We start from the raw sequence: 25,605 nt of genomic DNA on the forward strand, positions 1-25,605 counted from the left end.
GTTGTTTAATTGCCACCTTCTTACATCTTGTTTATGGGTATGTTTATATTAATTACCATTGGATAACTTCAGCTTTTAACAAAATTTATTAGGGAGAGAACTGGTTCAGACCTGAAAAATCAAAAGGAGGCTTTAAATTAATTATGACTAGACTGGAAGAACTGCTGTGAGAGGGACTGAAAACCTATAAACCCGTACACCCAAATACAAAATAGGTGTTAGTAGCATTTACTTATGGATATTTTTCTATTTAATACCTCTGTGGAGATGCAGCTTTGATATGTAAAAGTTTGTTTTGTGTGAATATGTACTGTACGCGGGAGCTTTGATATGTAAAAGTTTGTTTTGTGTGAATATGTACTGTACGCGGGATTGGGAGATACTGATGTCCGGACAATGCTGTGCAATCTCCAAAATGTTTTCCCTCATTAACAAAGTACCAGTATACTGTAAATAAGCCTGCCTTAAAGTATTAAAATATCCAGTTTGCTGATAGCTTTGTGTCTAAGGTACATAATTTTGTTACTAGAAAACATCAAACAATTAAGTTATAAAATAAGTGAAATTCTGGCACAGCCTGGGGGAAGGGGTAGTAGCCAAAACAAATGATCTTATGTTACCACTGATGCAGAACTAACCACATTTGCTTTAAGAGCCACTTAACTTCTAACATGTTGTATTAGGTGTTCAGAATCTTACTGTACAGTAATACAGAAGGATGTTTTTCTCTTCAATTTTTAGAGGAAGAAGTGAGCGGAGCAGCTCTTTTGGCTCTTAATGATCGCATGGTGCAGCAGCTAGTGAAGAAAATTGGGCACCAAGCAGTGTTAATGGATCTAATAAATAAATACCAGCGACAGAATAGTGCATTAGAATCTTTTACTTACAGTTGTGAAGTAGCTTCTCCAAAGTCACCGGAAGCAAACAGTGGGTGAGTCTATCCATGCATGAAACAAAAGGGTAATTCTAAATACAGCTCTAATCTTCTTATTGTGTTTTCATGCTGGCATTCATTAACCCCAGAGGTAATATGTTATGTAGTTACGTTATATAACTTCTATACAATGTGAGCACAAGCTGAAATGTTTAATACTTAGTGGGTTGTTAGAGGTGGGGCTGCTTGCCTTTGCAAAAACTGTGTGTTTAGTTGCTTATAACTTTGCCAGATTATTACCATTTTAGCTGAAACATCCCATGCTGGAAAGTTTCAGAGGGGTAGCTGTGTTAGTTTCAGCAAAAACAATGAGAAACCCCTTGTCTCCTTAAAGCACCAGCCCATGAAAGCTTATGCTAAATAAATTTCTTAGTCTTTAAGGTGCCACAGGACTCCTTATTGTTCCACGCTGGGTGTTTGACTCAGGCTTAATTTCTAATCCACCTCCCAAATCTTTCAAAACAGTTCAGACATTCCTTAGTATGAGGCTGTGGAGAAATGTTTTGCCATGTTAAAAACTTCTGGGAACTTGTAGCTGTTAAAAATAGTGTGGGGTTTTTCTTCTAAATGCTTTCTACTGATAATTTGGAGAGGGGACTTGGATTTTGGTAATGGGGCAATTTTTGTATCAGGGATGGGCCTTTTCTGGAAAACCTACTCAAATTTGGCCTTGTAGTTCGCCTTTGAAAAATCTCAATTCACACCTGCTCAACAGAGACGTCATAGGTTATACCAGCCAAATTTCCCGAAGATTCTTTATGAACTGGGCATGTTCCAGCCCAGTGTTCCTCTGGAATTTCAGTATAATTGTAGCTCTGTGCTGGGGTGGGTTGGGCCATGTTCGTCTCTGAGTATCTGAAGGGGGTGCGGCAGAGGGCGGGTGCGGAGAGAAAGAGAGAGGCTGTCTCTCCTGTTCCTTCAGTGAGCCTTTTGCTGGGCAATATGGAAGAGGGAGAACCTGATCACACCTGAGTGACAGAAGTTTTACGAACAAAAGCGCCGGTGTGGACTGCATTATGTTGGCAGGAGAGGTTCTCCTGCTGACTGAGCTACCAGTGCTTATTGGAGGTGGTTTAATGATGCCCATGGGGAAACTCTCTCCTGCCAGCACAGAGGTGCTACATGGGAGACCTTGCAGCAGTGCCACTGTCAGGTCTCTGAGTAGAAAAAGTAAGAAGAATGGGATTCAGATGAGGAGCCAGAGGTAGGGAGGAGGCAGAAATGGAACAGAGACAATTTGGAGGGGAGAGAGCAAAACAGGTAATGCTTTGGCAAGCATGGAAAAATCTGCCCACTAAAGAGCACTCCCCTCCAGAGCCCGTAATGGAATGCAAGAATTCCTGAGTGCCTCTGCTCTGTTAGCACAGTGAAGCGCCGATTATCCAACCCCTGGTTTTCCAACACTCTGTTTTATCTGATACTGTCTGGGGTGTCTTACATTGGGCACCCAGAACTAGTGGATACTTTGACCTAAATTTCTCTGTACTTCACTTCCTGAGAGAGTGAAAAAATACATACAATCATTTTCCCTTGTTTCACAGGTGTGTTTTGAAAATAGAGACAGTAGTGTTTGTGAAGCATGCATACTATAGTGATGAGCACAAAAACCCATGGAAGAAAACTAATACTGTCTTCGTCACAGAGTTTAAGTAGTGTTCATTAAATAAGTCCTGGAGCTTCACTTTGAGCAATGAGGGGAAAACAAAATATTCACTATTGCAACTTTAATGATGTGTATAATAAGTACGTATATTACACAACATTTTTTATAGGAATCCTTCATTTGACCTAGTTTATGCTCTAGGTACCAGAATTTATGCTGTATGGGATTTTGGAGCACTGTAATACCTTTTTTTTCACATTGTTAATGGTTTTGCATCCAGCCACCTCTTGACATAGAGAATGAGATTATTCGGGGAAAAAAGCAGAAATCCACAGATCTATTATATAATATACATAAGCCCAAAAAGGATTATTTTCTTTCCACTGCTCACTTGCTGGACACTAGGTCAGATCGCAGAGCTCTTAATTGCCTTTCTAATGTATAATGTGGTATAAGGCCCTGGGGGAAGTGAACCTACCTCCTTAGGGACAAAAGCAGTGTGCTTTACCACGTGAGCTAAAAGCTAGCAGACTCTCAACAAAGGCTGTAGAGTAACAGAGAGAAAGCCGTGCTTGTCTATATACTATCAAAACAAAAAAAGCAGTTCCGTAGCACTTTAAAGACTAACAAAATATTTTTGGGTGATGCTGAGCTTTCGTGGGACAGACCCACTTCTTCAGACCACAGCCATACCAGAACAGACTCAATATTTAAGGCACAGAGAGCCAAAAATGGTAATCAAGGTTGACAAATCAGAAAAATATTATCAAGGTGTGGTGTGGTCAGACTCATTCCTGGGCCCCAGGCCCTCTGTTTAGTCCACTGGCCCCACTGTATGTACCACGTTACCCTTGTTGGGGCAGGGGGCAGTCTGGGGGGGAACCTGGTCCCCACCCACTCGCTCTGGGTTCCGACCCAGGGACCCTGGACAGGCTACCTGGGAGGGCTGGCTGACTTCGCCCTGGCCCCTGCAGCTTCTCTCCTTGGGCTACTTCCCCCAGACACTTCTCCCTGGTATCCCCTTCCTCGAGTGGTAGTCGTGGCAGCCAGTCTCCTCCTTAGTTTGGCTCTTTCAGCTGACCAGTTCCTCCAAGTCTCTGGTGGGGCTCCAGGCCCTCCCTGGGTTGGGGCAACACAGCCCCCTTGGGTTGCTGAGGCTCCTCTCCTCCTTCATGGCCCCAGCTGTTTCTCTCAGTCTCCTTCCTTCTCCTCACTTGTCTCCCAAACTCTCCTTCACCATCTTCGCTTTGCCCTGCGTGGAGAAGAGCTTATAAAGGTAGCCCCTGAGTAGGATCAGCTGGACCTGATTGATTTAGGGCAGCCCACTCCTCAGCTGTTCCTACTTTGGTTGCCAGCTCTATCTCAGCTCTCTTTTTACTCCTGCCTCCCCTCTCCTGGCCCCACCTTGCCACACAAGGGCTACGTCTACACGTGCACCCAACTTCGAAATAGCTTATTTCAATGTTGCGACATCGAAATAGGCTATTTCGATGAATAACGTCTACACGTCCTCCAGGGCTGGCAACGTCGATGTTCAACTTCGACGTTGCTCAGCCCAACATCGAAATAGGCACAACGAGGGAACGTCTACACGCCAAAGTAGCACACATCGAAATAAGGGAGCCAGGCACAGCTGCAGACAGGGTCACGGGGCAGACTCAACAGCAAGCTGCTCCCTTAAAGGGCCCCTCCCAGACACACTTTCATTAAACAGTGCAAGATACACAGAGCCAACAACTAGTTGCAGACCCTGTATATGCAGCACGGACCCCCAGCTGCAGCAGCAGCAGCCAGAAGCCCTGGGCTAAGGGCTGCTGCCCACGGTGACCACAGAGCCCCGCAAGGGCTGGAGAGAGAGTATCTCTCAACCCCCCAGCTGATGGCCGCCATGGAGGACCCCGCTATTTCGATGTTGCGGGACGCGGATCGTCTACACGTCCCTACTTCGATGTTGAACGTCGAAGTAGGGCGCTATTCCCATCCGCTCATGGGGTTAGCGACTTCGACGTCTCACCGCCTAACGTCGATTTCAACTTCGAAATAGCGCCCAACACGTGTAGACGTGACGGGCGCTATTTCGAAGTTACTGCCGCTACTTCGAAGTAGCGTGCACGTGTAGACGCAGCCAAGGTGAGCAGATCAGAGAGTAGAAGGGGGACAGGAGTCAAGAATTAGATGAAGCCAAGTATGCAAAAGAGCCCCTTATAATGACCTAGAAAATTCACATCCTCTTCAGTAAGATGCAAACCTTCAGGTCATTAACAGAATGGCCCATTCCATTAAAGTGGTGACTGACTGGTTTGTGAATCAGGAGTGTTTTGTGTCTGATTTGTGCCCATTAATTCTTTGTCTAAGAGAGTTCGACGTCTGTCCAATATACACAGCATCTGGGCATTGTTGGCACATGATGGCGTATATGATGTTAGTTGAGGAACATGAGTATGTGCCCGTGATTCTGTGAATACCCTGCTTAGGTCCAGTGAGGGTATCTCCAGAATAGATATGTGGACAAAGCTGGCAGCGGGCTTTGCTGCAAGGAAAAGTCTTGGGACTGGTGTTTCTGCGGTATGGACTGTGATTGTTGGTGAGAATCCTCATAAGGTTGGGAGGTTGTCTGTAGGAGAGAACAGGCCTGCCAGCTAGGGTCTTCTGGAGTGTGGCATCCTGATTAAGGATAGGTTGAAGGTCTTTAATAGTATGTTGCAGTGGCTTGAGTTGGGGGCTGTACGTGATGACCAGTGGTGATCTGTTCTTGGCTTTTTGGGCCCGTCTTGGAGTAGCTGGTCTCTGGGTATTCATCTGGCCCTCTTGATTTGTTTTTTTTATTTCTCCTGGTGGGTAATTCAGGTTTATGAATAGTTGGTAAAGATCTTGTAGTTATGGGTCTCTGTCAGTAGGATCAGAGCAAATGAGACTCCTTTCTCTATTGTCAATGATCTCAGTACCTCTGGAGTTATGCTGGCTAGCTTTACACAGTGTCCCATGGTAAAGCATCAGCCCACTGTAAGCAATATGTCCTTCATCTTTTCTTCTGCCTCCATTTCTTCTTACATGAATACCTGTCTTAATTTTCACTGGTGCTTTTTTGAGCTACCATTCTTAAATTCTCTTCCCTCCTGTTGTTTGCGGTCTTTTGCTTGTCGTGTGAGAAAATAATTTCTAACAGCAGGCATTTTGTACAAAGTCAGCCTAGTTCCTGCTTATACAAGGAGAACTGCATTAATTGGACACAGTAATGCAATCACTTAAATGAATAGTTACTATATAAAAATACTAAGGGTAGAGGTGATGAACAGAAATACTGTATCTGAAACACATCCCGTGAAATGGAGGGAGGGACAGCTCAGATGGGGGGAGGGATAGCTCAGTGGTTTGAGCACTGGCCTGCTAAACCCAGGGTTGAGAGTTCAGCCCTTGAGGGGGCCATTTAGGGATCTGGGGCAAATAGATTAATATTTACAAAAAAAGATGGTGCTTGGTCCTGCCAAGAGGGTAGGGGACTGGACTCACTAACTTCCTAAGGTCCCTTCTAGTTTTATGAGATGTGTATCTCCATATGTTCAAAAAAGTCTGGATCTGGAGCTAATGCTTCAGCCTGTTGCTAATTGGGAGCTCTGAGCTTACCTGCATGTGTACTAGATCAGGAGGAGCTGTCTGCATGATGTCTCCATGGCCACACATGGATGCACATTTCGTACATCAGTTATCTGGACAGTAACTGCTCCCGAGTTGAGTTAGGAGGTTAGAGCCTCCTTAAGAAGATGTTTGATTTCTCTGACTTAAGTGAGCGGTTTGAAGAAATGACTAGGGTAAATGAAGATCCTACTGAAAACGACATTTGTATTCAAACATTGCTGTTAACTGAGGTCGCTTATGAGCAATAGGTCTCCATGCACCTGTTTTATTAGTATGCTGCAGATGGAGCAGTCCGAACTTCCCTTCTATTCAAGTTCAGGGAAATCTCAAGAATACTTTCTCCAGCAATGCCGGAAGTGGTATTTTTACAGATTTTCCTGTTTCTGTGTTTTGGTGGTCTCAATAAGAGCTGCTTTTTTGATGTTCTTAGCAGAAGGACCAGACTGAAGTTGGCTAGTGCAGAATGGCACAGCAAGAGCTGGCCAGTTCTCAACTTGATGTTATTTTTCTTTAGGTAATAGGATAATGTTTAAATCCAATCAGTTCCAAAGTTTGTGGGGAATGTTCTGGGCTGCAGTGGGGCGAGCCCTGTTAATTTCAATAAAACTAACTTGTGCAAGATTGTGCATCCGTCCAGTTGAGCTATCTGCTTCAGTCAGGTCTGTGATTATCCAAAGATCAAAGAATTGGTTGGTGGCAGCCATTAACATTTTCCAGTGCTGAAGGACTTCTCCTCCAGCAAGTTGAAAGAGGAGAAATAACATGAGGGGAACAGAGAGCATGTGATGGGTGAAAAATGGGGGTAAGAGGAATGGGCAGAGAATGGGGGAACACACAGAGCCCCTGGCACATCAGGGAGGGGCTGCAGTCCCTAAAATACAAGGACATTCCCTGATGTGTGCCATGAGCTCAGCCTACCAAAACAGTGAAGCAGAAAGCCCTCTAGGTCAGGGATTCTTAAACTGTTTTTTAATGAACCATTTCATGATCTTTCTTAATGTTTATAACCTTGGCTAGCTGTTGTAAAGCCCTTTGGATAAAAGTGCTGTATAAAATCCCCTTAATAATAATTAACACTTTCTTTTCTACAAATGAAAGCACACAACTCTGATAGAATATCTGTAGGGGTATCTCCCATGCTACAGACCCGAGATTGGGAAGGAGGGCTGTCTGTCCCCAACAGCTGCAGCGTTGGAACTAGTGAAAGTCACCTCTTTCTCTGGCCAGTCCAGCTCTTCATGTCCCAAATGCCCCCATCCCATCTTCTCATCCCACTGGATCCCCATCTATTTCTGATTTCCCCCCTTCCCCATTCTACCTACACTCTTTTCCCCGCAAAGCCACTATCTCGCCCTACTTGTGCATCTTCTCTAGGGTCCAGGCACCTAATTAGGAGATCCATCCCTGAAAGCCGCTTATTAGGTGGGCAACCCTTTGTTCTCTCATATGTGGCTGCCAAGGTACGCACTTTAAAGGGACCTATCTGCAGACCACCTGAATAGGGCTCATGGACCATTGGAGGTTCATGGACTGAAGTTTGTGAACCTCTATTCTAGTTTAATAGAGTCTGCCTTACAAAAGTCTGCAAGTTTCTTGTGTTGTCATGCATGGTAATGGTGAGCTATTTCCCATCCATTACAGGACACCAGACACTAAATATAGCTGAAAACATAATCAAGAAGCTACTGGATCTATGAAACATTAAAATACAGTGATTTGTTTCTGTAATTGCTTGTAGTGATCAGAACATCTCTAAGCAATATTCTTTTAGTTTATCTTTTAAGTTGGCTGGTTCTAATAATTTAATACATCGCCCACGTCGGACACATCCATGTCACTTAAAATCAGGAGTGTTGAACATATTAACTTTTTTGCGACGGTATTTTGGAATGTTTTCATATAGTGCTTTGTACAAGTTTTGCCAGCTGTACAGCTCACCAATGAAGTTCCTTCTCTTCTAGTACCACAGGGGTCCAGGTGCTCAACCCTTTTGATGCTACCGAGTGGACTGAGTATCTCTCTCCAACTGAAAAGTATGATGGTGGATTAATTGACCGAAGAGTGCTAAAGCAGAAGTGAGTTTACAGTGCACTTGCTAATTCTACTTACGTTCTAAATAGCATTAGCTTTCTGTTTGCTGATGAGACTATGCAGTGTGGCAGAGCCAGGGTAGAGGACCCCTTTAGAGGGAGAGAAATGCAGCCCAAACAGGCAGAAGGACCTGCAGAGTACAAGCAGAGCAATCACAGATAGCTAGGTGGGAGCTGGCTCAGGCCTTTTAAAAATGTCCAGAGTTGGAAGGCCGGGGAGAGAGAGCAGAGGAGGTGGTTGGAGGAGAAACAGAAAGTAAGAGGAGCAAAAGAGTGGAGGCCTGAGAGGGAGGAAGACCAGCCCCCACTCAGGAACAGTGGGGTGAGGGAGTCCCAGGAGGAGGGTCTGGGCTCCCAAACACAGAGACACTTTATGAGCCCTGACCTCTGAGGGTGAGGGGTGAGAGAGACTGAACCTGGCTGTGGTCTGGATAAGAGGGGTCCTTGCCACAGCAGTTATTCCACATTGCCAGGATGTCCTATATGTTCTGTCAGAAAAGTGAATTGGTCAGTTCCTAAATACTGAAGTACAAATCTGTTTCCAAATAATGCAGCTATAATTGTCAGATAGGAGGGAATTGGAACACCACTTATCTCAAGGGGAGACTCAAGCCCTTGTTCAACAGCGAAGTGGTCTGGTTAGATTTTTTTTTCCTATGGTTCTCATTTGTCAGTCTCTTATGAAGAGCCAAAGGGAGGAGCTGATCAGCCAGGCCTGTTGGTGAGGGGAAGGCACTGGGCTGGGAGTGGAGCTGATTGGCAGGGCCTGCCTATGGGTGCTGAGAAGCCACTGTTTTTTTCCCAGGATTGCTCCAGAGTTAGAGCACCCGGGGAACGTGCCTTTGCCCCTAAGAGACAATGCCAGTGCTGGCTTTTAGTATAGACGAGGCAAACATACCGCCCTTTCATCCACTTCAAGCAGAGGAGCCACGCAGACTATCCAACCAGCTTTTTTAATCCCTTGCTGAAAATTCCTAGAACATGAGGTGTGTCTATACAGCAAGTGAAGGTGTAATTAGAGCATGGGTAGACATACCCATGATAGCTTTAATCTAGACAGTGCTGGTGACAATAGTAATTCACAGAGCAGTGCAGGCTTTCTTATGTGCTAGCAAGTCAAATATTTATTCAGATTCCTATAGATGGGTTTGTATGGGGGCAGCCAGCCTGCGCTGAACTCCACAGCGCCACATAAGCGTTGCTACTGTTGCTTGCACTAGTGAAATTAAAACTAGCATGTGTGCCTGCCCATGATATAATCACACTTCCACTTGCTGTGTAGGTGTGGTCATACATCCTGTGCAACCCCTTGGCTACTTGCTTGCAGCCAGGGTGATCTCCTAAGGTGTGTGTACGTTAAACTTCATATCTGTTAATAAACACCATCCAATTGGCCTATCCAAACAGCCTGTTAGGGAGGAGGCAGCCTGAGGGTGGGGCATCAGGGGAAGGAGGGGTTAAGCACAGCCCGGCAAATCAGAAAGCTGGCACCTCTGGTTAAGGTTGTAAGAATCCACACCCGTTTACTGACCTCACTCCCACAGGAGATGACACTTGGTTGATGGAAGAGTTCTTCCACTGACCCAGTCCCTGCCTCTCAGGAAAGTTGATTAGCTATAGCAGGGCTGGGACTGTAAGTCAGGATTAAGAGCACCGGCAGAGCAGTGGGGGCAGGTCTGGGATAGTAAGGTGCTGGGGATGGAAGTGAGGGGCACTAGCAGATCTGGGGAGCCCAAGGCTGAACTATTGTAATGTGAAAATCTTTCCTCTTGCCGTATTGAGTATCTATACTGAAATGCTACAGCAGCATTGCAAGTTTGTCATTGTAGCATTTTAAGAAACAGCCTCAGGGAGAGATTATAGCTGGTGGGTTTGACTGTCAAGGTGATGGTTATTTAATTTTTAATTCTAGATTGGGTGTTTGAAGAAAAACCTGTTTTGACTAGTGGTCAAAAATGGCTATTATTTCTAACTCAACATAACTGTAGCCTGATAGTTTATGGAGTTGTTTCTTAGTGGTTTTTCATTTGTTCAACTTCCATGACTGGTTCATTTTTCCTGTTTTATGTATTTGGAGTGTTTAACTTCTGTACCTCTTTCTCTTGTACATGTTTTTTTTTTCCTTACTTGTGGAAACTGCTCCACTTGAACTTGTGCAATAGTAATATATTGGAGAATACAATCTTTGGGGCTGTCTACACAGGAAGTTTTGCGAATGTTGTTAGACTGTGGTTACTCTTTACACAGACCTTAACAACCACCAGCAAAGCCTGACTCTTGATGTTACAGGGCGCCTCTGTTAGTTTACACATAAAAATAACAGTTAATATGGTGCAATGAAAACATAATTTATTTTTTCCCTTCTCTTCCTCTATGGAAGAGCCATCAAGCTACCCTTATACATCCAACTAATCTGATAAGGATCGGAGGTCAATTGTACAGCCAACTGATCTGAAAATGATCAGAGGTCACTATGGCTAAAGTATTTTGGGAGATAAAGTAAAAGCAAAAAAGTGTGGAGTGTTTAGTGTCCCATCTAAAAATTGGTTAAAGTGATAGCCTTCCTCTTCTGTGAAAACACTCTCCTAGGATATGCAAATTGGTCCCATGAACACTTTTCTCAGACCTAATTTCCTGTCTCAGTACTAGCTCCTGCCCAACTCAAGGCAGTATGAGATGGCCTTGTTGCTGAGCCAACAGCTGTCATTGTTTATTACAGTTACCTGAGACTACTGTGTACAAGCCAACTTTTTTTATTGGCATATGTTCTATGTGCGATTTCTGAAGGCATGCCTGCCAAATGATATACAGTCTAGATCCACGTCTCATGAAGTTCCAACTGTTTTCCTTCAGGAATGGCATCTTTATAAAATTTATTCTCATATGAGAACAAATGTCTCTATGTAAATAAAAATGTGCTCCAGAGCTTGTGAGGTGTTGCATAATGGTCTTTCTGTCCAAATACCATTGAGTGAAATGTTCGGCTGGAGGACAGCTTTGTGTGCACTAACAGGATAGCACATCTAATTTCAAATCCTGCCTGATACACTAACTGAATAGCTGTGAAAGTGTGAGGAATTTTTTATATCAACAATCTTAACCTCAGAGAGTTAGCCGTGTTAGTTTGCTTCTTCACAAAACAGAAAAGCAGTCCTATAGCACTTTTTAAAGTCTAACAAAATAATTTATTAGGTGATGAGCTTTGTAGTAAGTGCTCAGCTAATACCAAGTCCTGTGGATGGGTAGTTTTTTGCAAGTGTGCTTTTGGTTTCAGATCTTTGTCTTCTGCTGTCAAACCTTGGTCTTGTTCTTTAATTCTCCAATATCTGTACAGAGATAGAATATCCTAGAAGAGACTAACATTATCTAAAACTCATTTACCAACATACTGGAAAAACAAGTGGAAAACTGTTAATCTGAAACACTATTTCTGTAAATTTTTCTGCTGGACTCTCTCAGATCTTCTTTAAATGCTTTTAAGAATTTATGTGAATAGACTTCTAATTCCTTACCACTGCTACCAATGGCCATCAGAACTATTTCTAATACATGTACTAATCTAATTACTTTTCTAGAGAGAGAGAGTTGCAGCCTCGCCTTTGGATTATTTCCAGTTCATGCTGGTTTTGGTGCCCCTCCTTCCTCCGCTTCAGCTCATTGGAGTCAGTGGTTATATAAGACTCTTCACTGCTTCCCTCAATTCCCTCCACCCCACTATATCTGAAAGCTTCTGACTCTTGCAATTGCAGAGAAAAGCTTGAACGCATGTGAATTGTAGACTCAAGGACCAGAAGCCAAATATCAAGACACACCCAAGCTGTTGTCTTAAAAATAAGGGGAGTTTAAAACAAATAAACAAAAATACCTTCATGTTTGTTGCAGGGGTAGGATGGGGGTGGGAGAAATTAATGATTTTTGAATGCTTGGAGTTGATAGTATATTTACCAATCTGATGCGGTCAGCTTGAGTCTTCTTTACGTGGGTATTTATTGAGCTAATTCAGATAGTTTAAATAATTTAACTCTCTTTTATAACAGAAATAAATTGAATCCTCCAAATGGTCTAGACCAGTGTCCCCCAACTTTTTACTTTGTTCCTCCATCTTTTTACCCCATCAACAGATCCCCTCCTCCCCTCCCCCTCTCCTTTCCCGAGCTGGGGCCAGGACCAGGACAATGGCTCTGGGAATGGGGGATGATGACAGGGATAAGAAGGCCAAGATTGGGGCCATAACTGAGGTGGGGACAAAAGTGGCACTCCTTCCCCACCTCCACATGGGGCTGGCTAATGCCAAGCTGCACCCTGTCTCCGAACATTCCTCAGATTGGGGACCTGTGGCCTAGAGGAAATAGTAACTCTGTAATATTGTAATTGTAATTCTACAAAGATTACTCTAAATAATGAGATTTAACAGAACCCAACACATATTTGTAAAAGTACGTCTGTTCTGATACACTGGGTTTTATAGTCTGGGGGGGTGGCATTCTCTTCCTCTCTCCCACCCTATAAAGTGGCCTGACCAGGTGACAGTTTGTCCAGTCTTACTCCTGAGGAAAAATTTTTCTCTCTCCTGAGTCTTCAGCTGCTGTTGATGTTGCATTCAAATCAATTCCTAGCATAGAAGGTGTATCAAATAGAATCCTGACGGTCTTTAAAGTGAAGTTGTCTGTGTCAAGGACCAGCTGTATTAAAAACTGCCTTAAAGCAAGGGTGTTATCTGATTAGTTTTGCTTGTATTTTCACACCCTGTTTTTTTAGGTGGTGGTTGGAAAATGTGCTGACCATTCCACAGAATTTAACTGAACATTAATATTTGTGTCTCTGCTAGAATTCTCTCTCTCAACAGCGTGTGAGAACTTTCTGAGGGCAGATATAAGTCGATATACCATACGTCTCTGGGTTGTCAAAAAGCTCTATTCCCCAAGTGACGCAAGTTTGTGCTGTCCACAATGCCACTGACAGCTTGTGCTTCTTGCTGAGGTGGAGTAATTATGCTGACAGAACGATCTCCCATCAGCATGGTGCATCTTCACCAGGTACGCTACAGCAGCACAGCTGTACCAATGTAGCACTGTGGTGCAGATTTACCCCTTCGTTTCACACTGTGACTTACATAAGCTCTTCCTGTTTCTACATTCCAGAAGATTTATAATGGGCCAGGGAAGTTAAGTAGGGAAAACACCAGGCAAAATAGAGCAATTAATAAATAAGATGTTGCTAACGTTCATCCTGTGGCCAGTGGGCTAGAATCTTTCTCTCCTATCCACCTGAAGCATTAATGCATCTTTTCCCTCAACCCTCCCAACAGGTTACAATGAAGTATTATTCTATCCTAATGAGAGATTGAATCTCTCTTGTCTGGCATTCTTGGGACCAGACCGGTGCTGGATGAGAGAAATTGCCAGAGCACGGGAGGCCAATATTGTCTAGAACATTACCAACACTTCCACTGCTTTCTGGGTGCTTAGAAGACATTTAGGGATAAATTAGAGCTAAATAACAGCACAGAATGCTGAGCACCAGGACTGGTGGCTGTAAACAAACTTTATGGGACCATGGGGAACTTGGCCATGCCCGTGATAAGTGGTTGTCTGGCTAATTAAAATCATGCTGGATTACAGATGTGGCTGGATGAGGGAATGCCAGATTAGAAAGGTTCAACCTGTAGTAGGTAGAATATGTGTCAAGTGTAGTGCTGATGTTTTCTTATGTCCCACCTGTTGGGACAGTTAATTCATTTTAAAATGACTCTTAATAGAAATAATGTTGTTTATATTGTGGCCATACCTACAGGTTCTTTTGCTGTGGTGAAGGGGGAGGGGGGCTTTGCTAGATTCTATATGAACATATAAGACACGTCTTGCCCTGTTGAGTTTGTGGTGAAAGGTCCTGGCCCTGCAACAAGCTCCATGTGGGCAAGTTCAACCAGCTTTGTTTGGAAGCCCACTGAAATTATTTGGGCTCTGTGTGGCTGCAGGGGGGATGAGTGTTTGTGGCTTATTGCCAAATCAGGACAAATTATGAAATTTAAATTAAGAAAATTCACAACAAAAGGGGTGTGTATAATCAACTCATGAAGGGAATGAAGTGGGAAGACCAGAAACAACATTGAGGCACCTGTGTTACGTGACTTAGTTATGTGCATAACTAGTTGGCTTTCAGACAGCAAATCTTATTTAATTTATGTCAACAAACTAAATAATATTGGAAACTCTTTTTTCTTAGATGCCTAGTGGCTTTAAGGGTCATTATTACCAATGCACGTAATAATAAGTGTATTACTTTACCTTGTTTCTTGTCTTATGTTGGAATTTTGTAGCTGTCTTGACGGAGCTGTCTGCTGTAGGGTCGCCGGGGGTGGTAGTGGAAAGACGACACACCAAAAACTGTCAAGATGTTCTTCAAATTATCAGTTTCAGCCAGCTCAGGAACATGCCTCTTTGTGCAAAGTACACCATCAGTTTTGTTCCTGTAGGAGCCTCTACTGGTTCTTTAACTGCTTAACCATAAAATCCAGCCTAAGGTGCAAATGTCATAGCTTTTCTTGCAGTGAGACAAGATGCTCCCTGTGGCATTGGGACAGTAATTCAAACGCATTCCTTTTTGTGCAGTTATGAAGACAGGCCAGTGTAGCTCATAATGGCCTTACTTTATGGTATTCTGTTCCCAAGCAATGTACTACAGTGGTGTCTCTATTTATGTGAGGGTTGCATTCTCACGCACCCTTGCGTAACTCTAATTTCACGTAAGGGGGGGGGGGGGGGGGGGGGCTTTTTTCCCTGGCGGAATGCACGTTTTGCAGTCAGGAAAGCTACAGGAGCACCTGGCGCTCCTTTCGAGAGTTAAGTCCTGTGGCTGTCGGGTGGCAGTTGGGGAGGGTTAAGCCTGGTGGTGGGTTGGGACCATGGGAGGAAGGCAGGCGGGGGTTAAGCCTGGAGTGAGTTAGGGCTGCAGGGCAGGGTGGAGCTGAGGTGGAGCCACACAGAGGGAGTGTGAACTGAGGCCAGGGGGGCTTGAGCCAGAGCTGTGCATGAGGAGTGGTGAGTTGGAGCCCGAGACAGGCCTGGACTTGGGGGTTGGGGAGGGGAGGGATGAGCCAGAGCCATGGGGGAGTTGAACCGGGCCTCATGGAGCCGGGGCCTGGGGGAGCTGGATTTTGAGTTGTGGTTAACTCGCTTTAATGTGAGTTAAGTGCAACTTGAAATCGCACATTTTGAGGGTTTACTGTCTATATGAACAACTTGAGAGTACAGGTTGAACCTTTCTAATCCGGCATTCCCTTGGTCAGCAACATCCGTAATCCAGCATGATTTTAGTTAGCCAGATGACTGCCAATCATGGGTGAGACCAGGTTTTCCCGTGGTCCCCTGAAGTTTGTTTATAGCCACCAGTCCTGGCTCAGTATTCTGTGCTGTTGTTTAGCTCTAATTTACCTCTAAATGTCTTCTAAGAGCCCAGTAAGCAGAGAGGGTATTGCTAATGCAGCTGAACAATAGTGGCACCCAATACTGAGGGTTTTGGTCAAAGTTGTGAACTACACTGTCCAGGAGTCACTGAGACTGGGAGCCAGCCAGCCTCCTCACTCCTATCTCAAACTGTGCCAAATACACTTTGTTGTGTGCAGCTGCCCTGCTGACCAGGAGGTCTGCACGCTCTGTATGCTCCAGTCTGGATCTCCTGAGTCCATGGGGGAGAAGAGGCTCTGCAGGCACAGCTACAAACCAGCTGTAGAAATGTGGATGTATTGCGTACGGGAGGCAAGCAAGGGTGTATGGTAAAGATCAGCAGCAATGCTTTGCGAAAGCAAAGGAACTGCAACAGACATACTATGCAGGAGGCCAACAGTCTGGTGCTGAGCTGCAGACCTGATGCTTTTAAGGACAGCTGCATGCCTTGATGGAGAATCCATCACTATCCTGAATGCCAGTGTGGCTATCTCAGAGGAGACCGAGTCACAGACCCTGGTGTGAACAATGGAGAAGAGAAGGATGACAGGGGACATGGCTAACAGGAACCTCCAGTTGTAAGCCCTGACCTGTTGGAGATTTCCCTGCAGTTCAGTCAGTCTTGGCAGGGAAGCCAAGTGAGCACAAGTGAACCTGATGCGGGGGAAGGAATCTCAGGTGAGTGTACAAATGTATTTCCCATTACAACGATGTACTGATGAGCTGCCAAGTTGGGGACAACAACTTTGCATTAATTTACTCACATTAGAAGAGGCAGAGTGCGATAAAGAGAGGCAAAGTGGTCCCCTGCTTTCACTCCTCTGTAGAGTTAGGCAGGGTTTTGGGGAGAGGGGCTTGGGACAATGTGGAAGACTTTGTTTATATATCTAGGATGTCTCTTGAATTCTCCTCTGAAGTGTTAATTAAACTTTTGTGGAGATACTCTGGAATCCTCTTCTGAAGGCTTCTAGGGATGGCAGCCTCATTTCTTCCCATGCCAGTCAGTGATTACACCAGCAAGCACATTTCAGTGAAATGGTTGGCAGCAAAAAGGCTGGGCAACTTCAGAATACCTATCTCTGAGCCTTTGTTACCCTCACAAATGAGAGATCAACTAAGATCACCACTGCTTGTGGAAAATGGTGGAAGAATTCATTGTCTCTGCTCGGTATTCATAGTTTTATGCTATTGAGCAACTCCCTCCTCATTCTTCTCTCCTATGATGGGCCATGTTCACCATAGCTGGTGCTGCTGTAAGCAAAAGCGTCAATAAGTACATCTTAGGGGAGTGAGAGAAGAGGGGGAATCGTAGCTTTCACTTGCCATTGTGACTGTATTGACAGTAGTGTCACTGTGCTTTGTCTGTGGCTGTGGCCTTTCCATTCCTTCCCCATAACCTTGGAATGCCAGAGCCAGTTAAGGAAGAGAAAGAAGAGGACTCAGGATGACATCAATGAGGTCCTGCAAGCCTGTACTTCTTCAGACCACGGGCAGAGGTCATGGAGAAGGAAAGAGCAAACAGGAGAAAGTCATAGCAGGAAAAAGGAGAGAGAGAGAGATGCACCAGTACATAATGAGGCTTCTCCAGCAGCAAAGACAGATGTGGCGGATGCTTGTGGGCCAAGAGGTTCAACAGTTGCAAGCTCACATCCCTTTGCAGCCCACAGAGAATGTTATTGTAGTACTTCCTGTGCCCCCCTTCACATTCCACATGGCATTTGGGCCTACATCCCTACCTCTGTCATTCCACACAGTGGGATGAAAAGGATGAGCACAGCTTCACCTACGCTGACCATTGAGTGTAACTGTTGTATGTGTAGCCAAGGTGGACATGAATGTTCTTTTGCATTAAGTTATTAATGTATTTGCTTTTTAATTGCACAGATTTTTTGATTTTGGGGCTTATTTTGTTACTCAAATATTTTTTAGAAAATAATTAATTTTATTAGTTCCCAACATGTGCTGCAGAATGCCTAGTGATAGTGGAAGAACCTGCTGCTTGTTGTTGTACACTACGGCACAGATCATAGGATCAATGACAAACACAGTGTAATAAATGTACTGCTAGCACCACAAAAGTAAAAAGTGCATTGGCAGGGATAAATTTGTAGATGTGCAACAATAAGTAGACAGTTCCTAACAGGCCCCAAAACTGCGAGGCCGGGTGGAGCTCCTCTAAAAGCCCTTGTGTCTGGCTTTTCAAATTCAGCTGACAGCAGCTCTTCCTCTGCTCTCCACCCCATTGGAATCTTTGCTCCTTTGCTTCACAGGTATTATGCAGGACACAGCAAGCAGCTGTAACCATTGGGGTGCTGTTCTTATAGAGGTCCAGTCTTGTAGAGAAACAAACAGACATCCTTTCCATCTACCAAAAGCACATCCAACAGTCATTTTACAATGGCTGAGCTGGTGGTTGAATCTTGCCTGGATGCTGTGAAGGTGGTCAGTGTGTATGGCTTCATAAGCCAGGGGAGCAAGAGATAAATTGGATCACCCTTGACATTTCAGCATCACCTGAGGGTAATCTGATGGTTTCGATTTCTGAACAGCTGTGTGCTTTTAGAGATGCAAGTATCATGCACCTTCCCGGAGCAGCCACCACTGCTGTCATTCAAGCATCCTTTGATTAACCAACTGTTGCAGAGCCACAGAGAAGTAGCCATTTCTGTTGATGTACTCCGGGGCATGGTAGACTGATCCCAGGGATGCATGTGCTGTCACTCTACTGAAGTTTGGGAGGCCCATTGCTGCAAATCCATCTGCATCTTGTACGTTACTGAGAGTCACAGTCCTGTATATCAGAAGACCATTAGTGACCGTGCACACTTGCATGAAAATTGCTTCCGCAGTGGATATTCCAATTAGAAAATGATTTCTCACTGGTTCATAGAAGTCTGGCATTTCAAGTGTCCACAATGTGATCGCAACATATTTCCCCACTGTTAGCACAGCTCTCATTCTTCTGTCCAGGTGCTGCAGGGCAGGGGAAAGTTTGGCACACAGATCCAGCAATATAGTCTTTTGCCTACCGAAGTTCTGCAGCCATTGCTCAGTTGCAGCCCTACATTATAGGATGATCCCACTTGTTTCTTGTGCTCAGATATGGTGCTTTGCCATCAGCAACTGCTTTGTGAATGACACTAACTGCCTTAAATTGGTTTTCTCTATATTCCACAGCAATCTGTTCTCCACAAAATCCTCATGTTCTCCACTGATGGCATTCTTCTTGCAGCTCTGCAAATACCTGTACTTGCAACATTCTTGACAGCTGTGCCAAGCTGTGGAGGTGCCATGCGTCTGTCACAGTAGGTACACAGTGAGGAAGACCACATAGCTTCATGGGATTTTTGAAAAGACATCCTGCTTCCCGTCATCTCTGAACAACTTGCTTGTGTTCCACCATGCAGTGTCAAAACTTCCCAAAAGACGACATGTTGGATTGTGGCAAGTTGCACATTGGGTTACCTGCTCATAGGGCACTGTACTGTGCATTGAGACAAGCACCCCGTTGAGTATTTGTGGCGCTGGCGCAAGGAGCCAAGTATGTATGCGCATACATGAGACACAGACTGTGGTTTATGTGGATGTAACTTGTGGCAGCCAAAGCTTATAGTGTAGATGTGGCCTTAGAAGTGAAAAGTTCTGTATGTGCCAAACCTTAATCTACTGTATTTCATTCTCCCCATTCTTAACTGATTATAAACAAGTGCGTGCTAAATTTCTGCAACTTTAGCACAAAACGTTTTTGAATTAACAAAGACGGTCTCCTTTTAAATTGCCTTTCATTATTCCTAATACTTAGCTGCCAGGTGGGGAAAGTCTAACAGAGATTTTGCGAAGGGAAATTATACCTCACTGAATCCATTAGAATTCTTTGGAGGGAGTCAGCAACTGCATACAGGGGTGATCCAGCGAGTATAATGTATTTGGGCTCTCGGAAAGTCTCCTGAAGTCCCTTACTGAAGGGTATGAAATAAAGTAGCCATGGAATAGGAGGAAAAGGTCTTTCCTGGATCAGTTAGTGGTTAAAAGATAGGAAAGAAATGGTAGGAGTACATGGTCAGTTTCGAGAATGAAGAGAAATGAACGTTGGTGTTCCCAGGGGTCTGCACTAGGACCAGTGTTGTTAAACAGTCTCAAAAATAGTCTGGGGAAAAAAAGGCTAGGATCCTTGGATCACAGGGAGGTGGCCGAGTTTTTTGATGCTGTAAAATTAGTGAAGATAGTAATAGTAAAACAGATAGTCTAAAGCAGACTGTAAAGTTACGTTGGTGGGGGTCTCTTAAAACTCAATGACTGGACAGCAAAATGGCCGATGAAGTTCAGTGTTGATAAAATACAAACTACTCCAGATTGGAAAACACAGTATTAACTTTGCACGCACAGAGGTGGGTTGTAAACGAGCTGTTGCCACTGGAGAAAGAGATCTTGAAGTCATCATAGGTTGTTCTCTGCAAATATCTGCTCAGTATACAGCAGCAGCCGAAAAAGCGAACAGTGTTTGGAACTGTTAGGAGAAGGACAGATGATAAGACAGCAAATCTGTATTTATAAATGCACTATATAAATGCATGGTACAGCCACCCTTTGAGCACTGTGTGCAGTTCCTATCATTCCACCTCAGAAAAATATATTAGAATTGGAAAAGATACAGAAAAGGGTAACAAAAATGATTAGGGGGATGAAATAGCTTCCATGGGAGAGACTACAAAGAATGGGACTATTCAGATTGCTAAAGAGGTGACTAAAGGCGTGTGATAGTGGTCAATTAAATTTTGAATGGTGTGGAGAAAGTGTTACTTACTTTTCACATAACACAAAAAAACAAACGTCAGAATTAAAACAAAAGGAAGTACTTCACACAGCACACAATCAACCTCTGGAACTCATTGCCATGGGATGTTGTGAAGGCCCAAAGTAATTTAAAAAAGAATTTAAAAAATTCTGAATTTAAAAGAGAATTAGATATGTTCATGGAGGGTAGGTCCATCAATGACTATTAGCGAGGGTGGTCAGAGGCACAATCACAAGTTGTAAGTGTTCCTGGCTCTGAGACAGAAATTGGGACTGCATGGTGGAATAGGTCACTTAATCGTTGTGGTAGTTCAGTTCCTTTGAAGCATCTGTTATTGGCCACAGTCCAAGGATAGGATATTGTGCTAGATGTACCATTGGTCTGGGACACTCTGGCTGTTTTTATGTGGGTATGTTTGTACTCTTAATCTGCAAAAGATGTGTACGTGAGGAGAACCACTGAATTCGTGCAGCTACAAGCATACTTGAAATTAAACATGGAAGTCTCTTCAGAGTCTAGGCTTGTATATAGTTACTGATTTTTTTGTCACCCATTCTGTTGGGAGCCAAATATTAATTGGTATAATAACTAATATTATCATCCATATGTGTTGTTCCATGCCAAAGGTATTTTCAGTTAGTGAAAAAGTTTGGTTGCCTTCTAGCATCTGATCTAAGACACTACATATGAAACATTTAACTATTTTTAACATTGGGATTGTCTCATTTTGTTACATGTTTTCATTGTAACTTTATTCCTACATAGAAACAAACAGAAGGCAAAAAATAATTGGCATCTGTTAGAGAGCCTTAAACACCCATGTATTTTAATCAGTATGGCCTTACATTCTTTCCTATCAAAACACTTGGTTTATTTTTTCTCTTTGCTTAGTTTTGCACAAGAGAGGGATAAAAAGCAACTATTTGAGCATCTGATAATCTTTGATATCTTCAACCCTTTCTTTTTCAGAAAAAATATGAAACATGTTTTTGCAAGATGTGAAACAGTACAATGGACAAACTCATATGTTTTGCCAGAGTTTCCCTATGATGTCCAATGTATATTAGCAGAAAGGAAATGTCCTGACCATAGCATGAGAATAAGGATCATTGAATTTTTACAGGCAGACATGACAAAATACCTAGAAGGATCACTGTAAGTACAATAGTTTTGCATTTACTTTTTCTTTTATTTCCTTTTCTTTTTTTTTTTGGTGGGGTGGGGCTCGGGATGAGCATGGGGGTAGGGGGTGGTAAAAAGATTGAACAGTGAAATTACCAGGTGATAATAAACCAGTCTCTGCAATCTGTAAATGGTTAAAGGCATTGATCCAAAGCCATTGAAGTCAGTGAAAGGGAAGTTACTCACTGTAGTAACGATGGTTCTTCGAGATGTGTCCCCGTGGGTGCTCCACAATAGGTGTCGGGCTTGCCCGGCGCCGCAGATCGGAATTCTTCCAGCAGTTTCTCCTGGATCGCGCATGCGCTGGCACGCGCCGCTCCCTTGCACATCCCCGGCCACGTGTGCGATCTGGTCCCCGCCAGTTCCTTGACCAACCGCCTCGGATGCTCCTGAAAGACACTAGACAGAGATCCGAAGCGGGGAGGATGGGCGGGTGGTGGAGCACCCAGGGGGACACATCTTGAAGAACCATCGTTGCTACGGTGAGTAACTTCCCTTTCTTCATCGAGTGTCCCTGTGGGTGCTCCACAATAGGTGACTACCCAGCAGTAACCCAAGAAAGGAGGTGGGTAATCGGTTTATGTGCAGCTTGCCCCCGAAAAGACTTCTGTCAAGAGGCGGGTATCCTCTTGGAATACCCGATGTAGGGCATAATGCTTGGCAAAGGTGTCATAGGATGACCAGGTTGCCGCTCTACAGATGTCCTTCAGCGCAATGCCCTTAAAGAAGGCTGTTGACGCCGCCACTGCCCTGGTGGAGTGAGCCCTAGGCGGGGCCAGCAAAGGAGTCTTTCGAAGCTCGTAGCACATTTTTATACAGGACGCAATGTGCTTTGAGATTCTCTGTGAAGAGAGACCCTCTCCTTTTGACCTGGGAGCGAGAGAGACTAGAAGTCTGTCCGTTTTTTGGAAGGACTTAGTTCTGTCTATATAGAAGGCCAACGCCCTTCTCACATCCAGGAGATGCAGGCGTACCTCCTTGCTGGAGCTGTGAGGCTTCGGGTAAAACGAGGGTAAAACTATTGGTTCGTTAAGATGGAATTCTGAAGAAACTTTTGGAACAAAGGCTGGGTGCAGCTGTAAGGTTGCCGCCTCCTTTGAGAATACTGTGCAGGGCAGCGTTGCCATAACTGCTGCAAGCTCACTGACCCTGCGAGCTGATGTAATTGCAAGGAGGAAGGTTGTTTTTATCGTAAGGAGACGTAGGGGAACCGTGGCTAATGGTTCAAAAGGTGGTCCCGTGAGCGTGCTGAGCACCAGGTCCAGGTTCCACGATGGCGGAAGCGGTTTCCGAGGGGGGTACAGGTTTACCAACCCCTTCAAGAACCTGGTAACGATAGGATGGGCAAATACCGTGGGCCCCTCCTCTGTATGCCGAAAGGCTGATATAGCGGCGAGGTGGACTTTTAGCGAGGATAAGGAAAGTCCGCCCCTCTTGAGGTCCAATAAGTATTCAAGTATTACTGGTATAGGAACGTCAAGGGGAGCTAACTGCTTGGCGGAACACCAGGCTGTGAATCGAGTCCATTTCTGCTTATAAGTCTTCCCGGTGGAGGTCCTTCGGCTACTTTCCAGGACTTGTTGTACTCCCTCCGTGCATGTACTTTCTAAGGAGCTGAGCCATGGATTAGCCATGCTTGTAGGTGCAAGCTCTGAGGGTTCGGGTGCACTATGGATCCCTGGGCCTGCGTGAGTAGGTCCGGCGCCACCGGTAGGGGGAGCGGTGGGCGGTCCGACATGTGCAGAAGCAAGGGAAATCATTGCTGCCGATCCCACGTTGGGACTACTAGTATCATGCGTGCTCTCTCCCTTCTGGCTTTCTGCAAGACCTTGTGGATAAGCGCTGTGGGGGGGAACGCGTAAAGTAGGGGGCCCTTCCATGGAATCATGAATGCGTCCCCCAGGGACCCCCGCCCCACTCCTGCACTGGAGCAGTACTGGGGACACTTCTTGTTGTGCTGTGTGGCAAACAGATCGATCTGGGGAAAACCCCCATGTATGAAAGATCGGTCGTAGCAGATCGGCGCGGATCTGCCATTCGTGCGTGAGTGCGAAGCGCCTGCTCAGCTGATCTGCTTTCACGTTGTGAGCGCCCGGCAAGTACGAGGCTTTCAACGTAATGTTGTTGGCGATGCACCAGTTCCACAGTCGGACTGCTTCCGCACATAGGGCACGGGATTGGGCTCCTCCTTGTCGATTTATGTAAAACATAGTGGAGGTAAATGAAGTCTTAAATTGAAACTTTAAAGGGCGCGATCCATAGTCTGTGTAGACTGAAGGATGCCTACTACTACTACTACTACTAGTGGAGGTATTGTCTGTATTGATCCCGACTACTTTGCCACATATGTGGTCTTGGAAATGCTTGCAGGCGTTGAACACTGCTCTGAGCTCCAGTATGTTTATGTGCAGTGACTGTTCCGCAGGGGACCATAGCCCTTGCATCACCTTGTTGCCAATGTGCGCTCCCCGTCCTATGTGGGAGGCGTCGGTAGTAAGAAAAATAGAAATTTGTGGTTGGTGAAAGGGCACCCCTGCTAGCAAGTTCTTGGGGTTTACCCACGACGCCAGGGATCTGCGCACCTCTGTCGTGGGCGACACTACCCTGTGAACAGTGTGGGATGCCAGCTTGTAGACGCTCACCAGCCAATGCTGCAGGCTTAGCATGTGCAATCTGGCATTCTGTACCACAAATGTTGCTGCCGCCATATGGCCCAGCAGCTCTAAGCACGTTAAGACCGGCACCGTGGGGCTGTATGTAATGACTTGCACCAGCGTACTGATGGCGCGAAAGCGGGCGTCGGGTAGATACACCCTTGCTGTGATAGAGTTTATGCGTGCCCCTATGAACTCTATGTCCTGTGTGGGGTCGGTCTTTGACTTTGCGAGGTTGATGACTAGGCCCAGCGAAGAAAACGTGTCCACTGTGACGTATATCATGTGTAGGACCTCTGCCTTCGAGGCTCCTTTCAGTAGGCAGTCATCCAGGTATGGAAATATGAATACCCCCTGTCTGTGCAGGTAGGCTGACACCACTGCCAAGGTTTTGGTAAAGACTCTGGGGGCCGAGGAGAGGCCGAACGGAAGAACCCTGCACTGGAAGTGTTCCTTGCCGACCATGAAGCGGAGGAAGCGCCTGTGTGCCGGGTGGATCGTTATATGAAAGTAAGCATCTTGTAAGTCGAGGGCTGCAAACCAATCTCCATTGTCCAGTGCCGTGAGTATGGAGGCAACTGTAATCATCCGAATCCGTTGCTTGCGCAAGTAGCGGTTGAGGCCCCGAAGATCTAAGATGGGCCTCCAGCCTCCTGTTTTCTTCTCTGTGGGGAAGTAGCGTGAATAAAACCCTTTCCTCTGGAATTGTTCCAGCACTCTTTCCACCACCCCTATGAACATAAGGTGGTCCACCTCCTATTTGAGCCTCGCCTCGTGGGCAGCGTCCCGGAGGTGGGGCCTGGAGGGTGGCTTCATCAGTGGGAGCGACTGGAACGGGATTGCGTAGCCCGTGGCTATGATCTCCAGCACCCATTTGTCTGCGGTGATCTTTTGCCATTGGGAGTGAAACGGTCTGAGGCGATGATGGAACATGAGATGAGTGTGGCGTTGCGCGATGGTAGTGATAGTGCAGACCTCGACATGCCCGTCAAACTTGTTGCCTTTGGGCCTGTCCCGAGGGTGTATGGCTTTGTTGGGAACGTCGCCTGGGAGTTCTGTACTGTTGCTGCTGTTGATGTCGCCCTTGGTTGTAGCCCTGTTGATACTGCGCACGCTGTGGTTGGTACGGGTAGCGTCTTTGCTGAGGGTAATATTTTTTCTTCCTATATGGAGGGGTATAAATACCCAGGGTTCTAAGTGTAGCTCTCAAGTCCTTACTGGAGTGGAGGACCAAGTTGGTTGAGTCTGCAAACAGCTTTTGGGTGT

General features: G+C 45.2%; 1 protein-coding gene across 3 annotated transcripts in view; it reads left to right on the forward strand.

The window, feature by feature from the left end:
* SAMD3 (sterile alpha motif domain containing 3) overlaps positions 1-25,605 on the forward strand; it is an 89,652-nt gene that overhangs the window by 19,352 nt on the left and 44,695 nt on the right. For 2 of the 3 annotated variants that reach the window (XM_074988767.1, XM_074988768.1), the window contains exons 3-5: positions 742-931; positions 8,135-8,248; positions 21,473-21,658. In XM_074988767.1, the coding sequence (XP_074844868.1) occupies positions 742-931; positions 8,135-8,248; positions 21,473-21,658 (490 nt within the window). Of the gene's footprint in view, positions 1-741; positions 932-8,134; positions 8,249-18,896; positions 19,014-21,472; positions 21,659-25,605 lie in introns of those variants that run through there. The other variant, XM_074988769.1, reaches the window with a different exon arrangement.

The sequence above is a fragment of the Carettochelys insculpta genome, chromosome 3 (genome assembly GCF_033958435.1).
Source record: "Carettochelys insculpta isolate YL-2023 chromosome 3, ASM3395843v1, whole genome shotgun sequence".
Taxonomy (NCBI): domain Eukaryota; kingdom Metazoa; phylum Chordata; order Testudines; family Carettochelyidae; genus Carettochelys; species Carettochelys insculpta.